At 43.5% G+C, this 12,115-nt stretch overlaps 1 protein-coding gene across 3 annotated transcripts in view; it reads left to right on the top strand.

Annotated features, from left to right (window-relative positions):
- Window positions 1-1,751: 1,751 nt before the first annotated feature.
- Window positions 1,752-12,115, top strand: part of ccar1 (cell division cycle and apoptosis regulator 1) — a 61,050-nt gene continuing 50,686 nt past the window's right edge. Inside the window, exons 1-3 of one of the 3 annotated variants that reach the window (XM_063071507.1) lie at window positions 1,752-2,033; window positions 3,486-3,603; window positions 5,487-5,656. In XM_063071507.1, coding sequence (XP_062927577.1) covers window positions 3,534-3,603; window positions 5,487-5,656 — 240 coding nt within the window. In that variant the 5' untranslated portion in view covers window positions 1,752-2,033; window positions 3,486-3,533. Of the gene's footprint in view, window positions 2,034-2,070; window positions 2,268-3,485; window positions 3,604-5,486; window positions 5,657-12,115 lie in introns of those variants that run through there. The other 2 variants (XM_063071505.1, XM_063071506.1) reach the window with 2 other exon arrangements.

Genomic DNA, 12,115 nt, shown 5'->3' with positions numbered 1-12,115 from the left:
TGATCTTATCATGCATTTAGAGATTGGCAGGTATGATGTTGTGGCATCTCTGAGTTGTGGCTGAAAGAAGGTCATAGTTGGGAGCTTAACATTTTGTATCAAAAGGACGGGCAGGTAGGCAGAGGGGTTGGGGTGGCTCTATTGTTAAAAAGTGAAATGAAACCCTTAGAACGAGGTGACATAGGATCAGAAGATGTAGAATCCTTGTGGGTAGAGTTAAGAAACTGCAAAGACAGAAAGACCCAGATGTGGGTTATATACAGATCTCTGAAAAGCATCCAGAAAGTGGGCTACAAATTACAACTGGAGATAGAAAAGGCATGTAAAAAAGGGCAACGTTGTGATAATCATTGGGGATTTCAATATGCAGATAGATTTGGAAAATCAACTTGATGATAGATTCCAAAAGAGGGCATTTGTAGAATGCCTCTGAGGTGGCTTTTTAGAGCAGTTTGTGTTTGAACCTTCCCAGGGAACGGCAGTTCTGGATTGGGTGCCTTGCAATCACCCAGATTTGATTAGAGAGGTTAAGGTAAAGGATCACTGTCTCCTTAGGAGACAGTGATCATACTTTGATAGAATTCTCTCAGCAGCTTGAGAAGGAGAAGCTAAAATTGGATGTCTCAGTATTACGGTGGAATACAGTCTCCAGAAGTGCATAGCCTTGCACTTTGGCAGAAGGAATAAAGGTGTGGACTAAATGGGGAAAAAAATTCAAAAATCAGAGGCACAAAGCGACGTGGGAGTCCCCGTGCGGGATTCCCTAAGGTTAATTTGCAGGCAGTCAGTGGTGAGGAAGGCAAATGCAATGGTAGCATTCATTCTGAGAGGACCAGAATACAAAAGCAAGGTCCTGAGGCTTTATAAGGCATTAGTCAGACCACATTTGGAATATTGTGAGCTGTTTTGGGCCTCTTATCTACGAAAAGATCTTCTGGCATTGGAGAGGATCCAGAGGAGGTTCACAAGAATGATCCCAGAAATGAAAGAGTTAATATATGAGGAACGTTTGATGGCTCTGGGCCTGTACTTGCTGGAGTTTAGGAGAATGTGGGAGTGGGGAGGGGAGGGGGAGAATATTAGTGAAACCTATCCAATTTTGAAATGCCTAGATATAGTGACTGTTTCCTATAGTAGGATAGTCTTGGAGCGGCGTGCACAACATCAGAATTAAGGCATGCTCATTTAAAACAGAGATGAGGAAAACATTCTTCAGCCAGAGAGTGGTGAATCTGTGGAACTTACTGCCACAGGCAGCTGTGTCTGCCAAGTTATTGGATGTGCTTAAAGCAGAGTTTGATAAGTTCTTGATTAATCAGGGCATCAAAGATTACAGGGAGAAGGCAGGAGAATGGGGTTGAGAGGGATAATAAATCAACCATGATGGAATGGTGGAGCAGACTCAATAGGCCGAATGGCCTAGATCTGCTCCTATGTCTTATGATCTTCTGGGTGATATTTGTACCTGTTGTCTGGGCATGGCACAGGTTTAGGGCAGGCGTGGCAGAGCAGCGTAGGGACCTGTTGAATCTGTATTCACTGGGAATCTTGATCAAGCGACAAAATGCTTGAGGTGTTCATAGGAATGAGGCAATATGCTGTCTCAGCAGCTCAGGTAGCAACTTTGTAGGGAAATAACCGATTGGCGGTTCCTTTCATCAAAACCTTCACCCTGCCCGAAACGCCCACTGTTTATTCCTCTCATAGTCGTTGCGGGACCTGCTGCGTTCCTCCAGCATTTTTAGCTTGTTTAGTTGTTAAACAGTTATACTGGGCAGGGAAGTCGCTTGGCTTCTACCCTGTCAGACGTCGCGACACCATCGCAAGGGGCTGTTTACGCTTCATTGATGCAGCGACGCCTGCCAGCGGCCACTTTCACCTTCTTGACTTTGCGCCATTGCTCTCCCGTCATCCTAAACAAGCTGGCGTATCCCCTGCGTTTGACGTCACGTATACGTTCGACGTCAGTGAACGCGCTGACGTCGGCTCGCGGTACTCAGTATTGTGGCTGCTCCCGGTTGATGGAGGCCTCGGTGAGTATTGTCGTGCCGTCTGCCTGAGGCTTTGCACACGGTTGGAGACAGAGCGACAATAAGCGCGTTCAAGGCATGGTGTGGTGCAGCTTCGCCTCGAAAGGCGGCCAACAGGAAAGAGCAGGGAGCCAATTGTAACGGGAGCACAAGGCGGGCAACTTAGATGAGTCGGCCCAGTGAGACGGTTTACTGTGGGCCCAGTACGCGGGTCCTTAAGATCCTTCACCCGGTGAGGTAATGCACTGTGTCTGGTCTCGGCCACTGCGGCCTTGACCCTGGCCACTGGGTGCATGAAGGTATAACCCGTGGTACAGTTACTTTGGAAGTGTGACCCCGGGGATTGGGGACGTCAACAGGGCTCTGGGGTTGTGTACTGCGGGTAACCCCAGGCCCTGGGGCCGTGCACTTTGGGTAACCCCGGCGCTAGTGAGGTGAGGGTAATCTGTCAATGTTTTTATGCTGTATTGTGGTTGTTTTTATTGTGTATCTGTTCCCCAGGGTTGAAATGTCTATAATACCAGAGGACATGCATTGAAGGCGAGAGGGAGTAGTTTCATGGGGGGTGTAAGGGTTAAGTTTTTTACTCAGCGGTTCGTGGATGCCTGGAATGTGCTGCCTGGTATGGTAATAGAGACACATACATTAGAAGCTTTTAAGAGACGTTTGGATAAACACGTGAATGTAAGGAAGATGGAGGGATTAGTTGGTGTTTTTGATTTGCATTTTAGCTGGTTTGGCACAATATTGTGGGCTAAACGGCCTGTTCCTGTGCTGTACATTTCTATGTTCTATCCCAGGCTCTTACCTGTTGGTTTCTTTTACCTCTGGCACTGGTACAGCACATTTTTTTTAACTGACATGGCAGAGGGTTTTTGCACTCGTTCTGGTGTGTTGGAATCTTTCTTACCCACGGCACCAGCAATGTGTGTATTTATTTTGGGTGCAGGAACGATCAGCCTGGCAGGTTGAATGTTTTTACCTTTTGTGATCATTGCAGTAAGGGAACTTCCATTGGAAGTTGTTACACTGTGAGTGTTTACTCCGTGTACAGGCTGGATGTCGTGGCGCCAATTACCTTGGGTGTCGGTGTGGTGCAGCACATTTCAGTTGGGGATATGCAGAGGGAGGGTGTTTGTTCCTGGGGGTGATGACAGCTTACACTTTTGCATCTGGAAGTAGGAGGCTTGGGTTTTCACCTCTGGTGAGCAAAGTGACTGCCTTTCTCCCTGCAGCTGTTGACATCCTTCACCTTGGGGAGAGTGCATGCCTGGGCCGTGGGACAATGCATGGTTGCTTAGCCTTAACCCTGAGGGAATTGCCGATATTGGCCCTGTCACATGAGATAACACAAACATCAAAAATTTCAGCAGACTAGTGTCTCGAAATAAATGTCATTACTTTTTGCATATTGAATTTCACAAGTCTAATCGTGGTTGTCATTTTAAATTCCAGGATAGCTGTACAGTATTGGATTAAAGGTGATTTGCTTGATTCCTGAGTATGGCTCAGTTTGGAGGACAGAAGAATCCCCCCTGGACCACCCAGTTCTCCGCTGCTGTTACACAGCCAGGTCAGTGTGGCTAGTAATGTTATTTATTGGAGCTATATTTCTACATCCATATCTCTGTGTGTTCAGTCTCCAGAAGTGCTCAGCTTTGTCAGCAGTACAGCAGGTCACTTTCAGAATCTGTAATGATTAGAAAGATTGACATTCGATCTAGCAGTGAAACTGAGATAACAGTTTCCATTTAACTTACTTGGTAGTTAACAAGGACAAAGGGTTGAATTCCCTTGCTTTTTAAATTGTGCAATGGAATCCCTTGAGGGTGAAGTTGGAGCCGCAGTTGCAAATATTTTATGTGGTGTTTCAAACCAACTTAATACACAATTAAAATGTCAGCCTGGGTTATGTATTTTAATCAGCTGTGGTTGTTAATTTCTAACGTAAGAGTCGTGTGAAGGTTACAGGGGATGGAAAAATTAAGTAAATAAGTACATAGGGATTGGATAATTATGTCTGTGGGCAGGAACAAGCACGAACAAATTGGGATATAAACACCTACAATGATTGGTATATAGGCTTGTATGCAACATTTTGGACCAGTGGAAATGGTCCAGAAGGGTTGTATGGAAACTATTATTACCATTTTTCTTAACAACTAATTTCATTACTTAGCCTAATAGGTTAGATTTACCACAGTACATAATTATCTATTTAAATGTTTATTTTCCTTTTATATCATCTCAATGTGTACTTAAGAATGTATAAATAATTGTAGTTTTATACATATAAAAAAATGGAAAAGGTTATATGTGTGAAAAAAGTACATGATAATTGTGAATTCCTTATATAAATAAAAATAAAATTTAAAAAAAAAGCCACTGATGTTAGAGCATAAAAGCTTGCATGGATGAAGGACGACTGATGGGTAGGAAGCAGCAAGAAAGGTCATTTTCAGGTTGACAGCCTGTCACTGAGGTAACACTGAAGTCAGTGCTGGGGCTATGAGTTTTTACAGTTAATGTCTTGGAGGAAGAGAGTGAATATATGCAACCATATCTGCAGTAGCACAAAAGCTGGTGAGAGAACAAATAGAGAAAAGGATTCAATTTATAGTGAGATGTTGTTCAAAAAGTTGGCCTCTGCTGTATAATTTGGGAAAATGTTAAGTAGGCTAGAACGTAGAAGTTTAAAGAATATGGTGCAATCCTGTTAAAGCATAACATTCTCAGGGTGACACGGACCGCTGAGAGATAACGTTTACTTTCATTCAAGAGCCCAGATGTTGAGGGCCTTGTTGCGTGCCCGTCTAAGATTATGGTGAGAAATTTCTTCTGTGAGGCTTGAATCTCTTTGGGACCTTCTCATGGGGCGCCACAGTAGCATAGCGGTTGATGCGATGCTATTACAGCTCCGGGTGTCAGAGTTCAATTCCAACACCATCGTAAGAAATTTGTCCGTCTTTCCTGTGAGCGCGTGGGTTTCCTCCGGATGCTCCAGTTTCTTCCCATATTCCAAAGACGTACCAGTTGCTAGGTTGTTGTAAATTGTCCATGATTGCGCTAGGGTTAAATAGATGGGTTGCTGAATGGTGTGGCCTGTTGGGCTGGAAGGACTTAGTCAGTTATGTATCTTTAAATACTAAATACATAAATAAAATGTATAAACCTGTGGCAGCTGAGTCCTTGAGGATCAAGAGAAGGTAGCATAAAGAACTTGTCCCATTCTGTTGAGCGGCAGAATAGGTTTGTGTGGCTGAATGGCCTATTGTTCTAACTTTTGATTGTAAATGGTGGTGTGTGATACTGCAAGGCAAAAAATTATCAACAGTACATTGTTACTAATCACTATACAGCAGACTCGAATCTACTGATTTTGTTTAAAAGAGATGCTCCAGTCTCCATAACTTTGTGCTCCTTTTACCATAATGTAAAATCTGCTGTTTCCATCAGGTGCACTTGGTGTTCAACCCTCTCTGCTGGGGGCTTCTCCAGCAATGTACACGCAACAGACGGCCTTGGCGGCAGCAGGTCTCACCACCCAAACAGCAACAGGCTATCAGCTCACCCAGACAGCAGCCCTTCAACAGCAGGCAGCAGCAGCAGCTGTAGCATTACAGCAGGTGGGATTGTCGAAGCTTTAGTGTTTCCAGCAGTGTGCTGAGAAATTCTATCATATTCATGGGTGTAGCCATTTGTGTATACTCTGCCCCTTTACTTCTTGGAGGTGGAACTCCAAACTGCTGGAGGCGGTGAACCCTTTAAATCACTGGACTTATTTTTTAAGTCAGTGAATGTTCCTGAACATTGCAGGTCAGGGATGCAAAGATGGGTGTCACTTTAAGTCTTGAAGGTATACTTGTTGAATTGAATGCTGGGGTCCATTGGAAGTCATGTTGCAACTTGATTAGAATTTGAGGCTATGGCAGGGGCAGTATGTTTTAAGAGTATTTTGCATTGGGTATAAAATTGCACCTTCGAGTTCTAATGTATTGTAAAGCAATTTTAACAGGAAAGTTAGCCTGAGAATCAGAATCAGGTTTATTATCACCAGCATGTGACGTGAAATTTTCAATGCAATACATAATCTAGCAGAGAAAAAAATAATAATGAACAAGTAAATCAATTACAGTATACATATATTGAATAGATTTTAAAAAGCATGCAAAAACAGAAATACCTTTTTTTTAAAATGTGAGGTAGAGTTCAAAGATTCAGTGTCCATTTAGGAATCGGATGGCAGAGGGGAAGAAGCTGTTCCTGAATCTCTGAGTGTGTGCCTTCAGGCTTCTGTACCTCATACCTGATGGTAACAGTGAGAAAAGGGCATGCCCTGGGTGCTGGAGGTCCTTAATAATGGATGCTGCCTTTCTGAGACACCACTGCCCTGAAGTTGTTCTGGGTACTTTGTAGGCTATACTTTGTACCCAAGATGGAGTTGACTAGATTTACAACCCTCTGCAGCTGGCGAAATGGTTTAAGAGCTTGAAGGCAGCAAAGCTAAAGCCATTACAAAAGATGGAGCTCATGAGGACGTTCATGATCCCAGGGATCTATACTGTCTGACTCTCAACAAAATGTCACAGAACTCGCTGAAGGACTTGGGCCAGCTGATCAGGGCGACGGCAAGCAAGGTTCTCCATCGATCCCAGGATACCATCGACGGGGTATTATATGCCAGATATAGAGGTGGAGGGCTGTGCCTGTCTAAACTGGAGGTGCAAATCCCGATTGCTGTCATCAGAAAGAGGCTGGCACTGGAACACTCGGAGGACAGGATAACCAGAGACTCGTTCACTATGGCTGACGAGGATAACCAGGGCACAGTTGAGAGTCTGGTGAACCTCGAGGTTCTGAAGAAAGTCATGGGGGAGCAGGAGTTCAACACCTCAGCATTTATATTGGACGAGGTGTGAACCTCCAAGGGGGTGTGTGTAGACCTGGGGGCGAGATGATGGAGGAGGAATAGAGATTGCCACGCTTCCAGCAATTCAAGATGTTCCAGTTTTAGTTTAGTTTAACTTCAGAATTAGTGGAATGCATGCTGAAAAGTCAAAGGTCAGCCATTGATATTGGAATAAGAAACCAATAAAGTGAGGGAAAATAAATGATTAGATATGGAAAGTTATTGAAACTGGGCAGTATTTTAAAAGTTACGTAAAAAAAGTTTTGCTACTGAAAATGAGCCTTCATCTTATTGCCCTAATACAAAATTAAGCTACTTTAGATGCAGGATACTTGAAATTGAACAAGGTGCTGTAAAGGATTAGTATCTGTGAAGACAGATCTGTCTGGATGAGGTGTAAATGGAAGAAGCTGAATAATTATTTGAAAAGCCACAATGGGATAAAAGAGTGCTAGGGATGTGAAATGCAATTGCTGGACATTGATGAGCTGCAGTTGTCAGATAATTGGGAGGTGATGGGTGTGCTTCATTGGAACAATGCTGGAAGCCTGAAAGAGAAGGGGTGCAAACTAACAGGCGACCAGAAGCTTGGAGTCACACTTGCTGATGAGTGTAGGTATTCTGCATGCAAATACCTGAACTGCTTTTTATTTTGCCAGTGTAAAGGAGACCACATTGTCAGTTGTAATTGCAGAACAAGTAACTCACAACTTCTTGACAATAGGAAAGGAGGATGCAATTGAAGACATTCCATTTTGTCCTGACTTGTGCTTTGTGGAAAGGCTTTGGAATGTCAGGAAGTGGTCACACCATTGAATGCCTGGCCTGTGATAACTAGTTCATAGTCCTCTCCCAAAAAAAACTGAAATGCCATTAAATACCATATATTCCGGAGTATATAGTCGAGGAAAGAGGACCGGGTCGAGACAACAGAGACTTATGGAGAAGAGGAGTTAGGTGGGTAATACCGTCCCGGCTGACCGGAAGTGCACTGAGAGCGGTAAGCGTAAAGGAGTTGGGTGCTTACTGATCTGGTTAACAACATATGGTGCAATCCGGGGGCATATTACGATCAAGGAACGTGTTTGCAGACTGGTTATTGAACTTTTTACTGTTGGACTTCGGCCACATTCCACCGTGATACAACACTTGGCGGCACGGGAAGTCGTTCCTGCCTGTAGCCATCGAACGTGCAGCTCCTCCCATGGAGGGTCAGACACCCTGAGCCAATAGACTGGTCCTGGACTTATTTTCCATCTGGCGTAGTTTGCATTTTGTTGTTTGATTGTTGGTGGTTTTTGTATTGCTATATTTACGCTTTATTCTTGGTTGGTGTGGCTGTAATTAAACCAAATTTCCCTCGGGATTAATAAAGTATATCTATCTATCTATCTGTAAGCCGACCTCCCATTTTCAAGGTTAAAAAAAAGTGACTTTTTTATGTTACCTTTGTATAAGCCAGCCCCTTTTGTAGAGGTTTTTGATTTAACCAGAAAAGATCACAAGATCTCACATGCTGGTACTCAGCTTTGCTGGATCCGGAACTTGGAAATTCTGTGAACCAGTACCTGCTAAGAAAGCAGGCCTACACATTGTAGAGCGTTATAAGCAAATTCTTAATAAATAAATCAAGGAGGGAAATTTTTGATTAGGTCTCCAATGGTAAAGAATCCTCTGGAATGTAACCCCCGTGAAACCATTTAGCACCCATCGTAATTTCGTTAAAACATAACACAGGGTGGCGGAATCAGTACATGTTCTCAGTATTGAGTTTGTGACCACCATGTACAAAAGATTAAAACGAATGCAATATGATGCTGGTTTCAAGCTGAGGGTTGTTGATTTTGCTAAAGGAACGAATAATTCTGTAGCTGCTAAGAAGTTTAGTGTAAACGGGAAGCAAGTGAGAGAGTGGAGAAAGGTAGAGGACACGCTGAGGGAAATGCCAAAGAGGAATGTGCAAACCGCGGGAAAACATACCAGTGGCCAGAACGGGAAGAAAAAGTTTTAGAGTGTGTGAATCACCAGCGATCGTCTGGATACCTTGTTACCAGAGAAATGATTCGAGTTCAAGCGTTGAAATGGGACAAAAAACACTGTGAGGTCAGCGAGAATTTCAAAGCTACGTGAAGTTGGTGCACCCGATTTATGAATAGACGTGATCTTGTGCTGAGACAAAAAACAAAGATTGCTCAGAAAATTCCTGCAGGGTGTTGTTGTTTACGTCCAAAAACGCTGCTGGATGGACGAAGCAGGTTGCTTGAAGTGGGTTAAAGAGGTGTGACGTCGACATCCAAAAGGTTTCGGGAAGGAAAAGCCGCTACTTGTCTGGGACATGTTCAAGGCGCACTTGTCAGGTGAGACAAAAGCAACATTGAAAACTGAAAATACGGACATTGCAGTCATCCGCGGTGGTTTGATGTCTGTGCTCCAGCCACTAGGTGTGAGTTTAAACAAACCATTCAAAGAATTCATGCATCGACAGTGGAACGAATTTGACTCAAAAACAGCCAATAAATACGACCTGTCTTCCGTGTATTCGTTTTTCCAAAGTTGGCGCCCTCTGTATAAGCCGTCCCCCTAATTTTAGGGCCAAATTCTCGGCTTATACACCGGAATTTACGGTATCAAGGGTAGGTGGATAGATTATTTCTTGTAGGAAATAGTAATTGCACAAAAATGTTGCTTATCATTTATCAACCTACACATGAATGTTGTACTTAATTTCCCATTACACCGCTGGCGTTCAGGGCAACAGTGAAGGTCCTCCATTGCTGTTGCACACAGCTATAGAGCGATTCTTCATTTCTGTTTCCGTAACAATTTTTTTTTGACTAGTCAGGGTTGTTAGCCCTGAGCTGAACCCCCAAACTTGGAGGATTGGTGAACCACTTGTCGTCTGGCCTATACCCTTTGACCTGTTTGGCATAGGTGACCCTAACAAGTGCCAAAGCACAAGGCCCTGACTCCAGCTATCACAGCTCTCCAGTTCGTTTGGACATGCAGGTCTCCAAACCCAATAACAAACCTGTGCTCCTCTTGGAAGACATGAATGTTGTGTTCTATACCAAACCCTGAGGTCATTCCTGCCCATCTGAACTTGTTCTGTCATTGATTAACAACTTAAACCCCACACAAAGCAAATAACTGACAATCTGCATAAGTTCATCCTTGATATTTTGTTTTGGGATATATGGAGCATTCTTTGTTCATCTATTCTGTTCAGGACTCCCTCTTTTGGTTATCCTGACTATAGTGGTGCTGCTTCCAGCTCTCCTGTTGCGCTGGAAAATTTCTTCTCAGTTTAATTTAATATCTTGCTGTTATCTGCAATTGTCTGCTTCTGACTCCTCCTTTCTCATTTTCTAATTCCCTGTTAAGGAAGAGGTTGTGACTGAGGTAAATTTCAAACCCATGGACTCCCAGAGCTATTTTGTTTGCACTCATTTCATTCAGCTTCCAGTAAAGAACATAGAGCAGTACAGCACAGGAACGGGCAGTTCAGCTCACAATGTTGTGCTGAACCAATTAAACTAGTAATCAAATGCTTAACTAAATTAATATTCCCATTTCTCTTACATTCATGTGTCTATCTAAACATCTCTGAAAGTAACTAATATTTCTGTCTCTACTACCACCCCAGGAAGTGCATTCCAGGCTCCCACCACATTCTGTTTTTAAAAAAAATAATAACTTGCCCCCTTGCTCCTCACATCTCATTTGTACCCCCTTTCACCTTAAATGTGTGCCTTCTAATATGAGCCATTTCAACCCTTGGGAAAAGATACTGTCTGTCTACTCTATCTATGTCTCTCAACCTTATAAACCTCCATCAGATCTGCTGTTCCAGCAAAACCAGCCCAAGTTTGTCCAACCTCTAAATTATAGTACGTGCCCTCCAATGCAGACAGCAATCTGGGAAACCCCTGTCTAAGGCATGAGGTGTCAAACTACAGGCCCGTGAAGGGGTCCAATCCAGCCCGCGGGATGATTTGGGGGGGGAGGGGAGAGTATATTCACGACCATTTATTATGTATCTGTACGGGAGCCACTCTCTCCCACCGCTGTCTGTGTCGCCTGCCGCGCCGGCAGCTTGTTGTGTGTGCTTAGAAAACAATCAGCGGCATTTAACCACCCGCTGTGCATAAGCACCTACCACCCTGCACTGAAGATCACTAGGGCCCCACTTGTGTCGTCAGACACAGTATAAACACACAGAGTACTCGGGTAAGTTAACACCTGTAGCAAGGCTGAGACTGTTTGCTGTTGTGGTTCAAAATGCTGTCCAAGAAAAGAAAAGTTGACATCGAAGGTCCAATATTCAACCATAATTGGAAAGATCGTTTTTCCTTCTGTGAGGTCAACAGCAAACCTGTGTGTCTGGTATGTTCACAACAAGTGGCTGTGGCAGAAGAGTACAATATCAAACTATACTGAGATGTCACACAGAAAAATATGGAAGTACGCAGGATGACTCAACGCAAAAGGTAAATGAACTTGAAGCAGTCTGAAAAACCAGCAATCAGTGTTCACCAAAAGTCGAGAGACTCATGATGGAGCTGTCAAGGCCAGCTATATTATTGCCAACAAAATAGCTGCTGCGTCAAAGCCATACTCGGAGGGGGAATTCATCAAAGCATGCATGCTGACGGCGGCTGAGCTGGTGTGCCCTGAGAAGAGACAGGCTTTTGGTAATATCAGCTTGTGAAGAAATACTGTGGCAGAGAGAATCAGGGACCTTGATTTGAACAGTCAACTAAAAGGCAAAGTGAAGTTATTTATTGTCTTCTCTATTGCAATTGATGAGAGCACCGACGTGACTGATGTAGCTCAATTGGGAATATTTATTCGTGGTGTTGATGCATCTTTGTCACCGAGGAGTTTGTGGAGATGGTGCCCATGACAAACACCACAACGGCGAATGACGTTTTCTGCGGCCTCATCGAGGCCTTGGACGGATGGGGTTGACTGGAGTCACGCTGTCAGTATTATGAAATATTGAGTGTCATAATATTGTGATTTATTCATTTTCTGACTATTATTGTAAATGTGATCACTTCAATAAAAATTTGAGGCTAACTGTTCATTGTCTGAGTTTGATTGCTGGAAGCAGGCTAATAAAAACTAGGTGCAGTTATGTAGCCTACATTTACAATTTGTTTCATTAGGTCTACAT

The sequence above is a fragment of the Mobula hypostoma genome, chromosome 19 (genome assembly GCF_963921235.1).
Source record: "Mobula hypostoma chromosome 19, sMobHyp1.1, whole genome shotgun sequence".
Lineage (NCBI taxonomy): Eukaryota > Metazoa > Chordata > Chondrichthyes > Myliobatiformes > Myliobatidae > Mobula > Mobula hypostoma.
The sequence above is the reverse complement of the archived record's forward strand: the minus strand, read 5'-3'. Positions and strand labels throughout refer to the sequence as shown.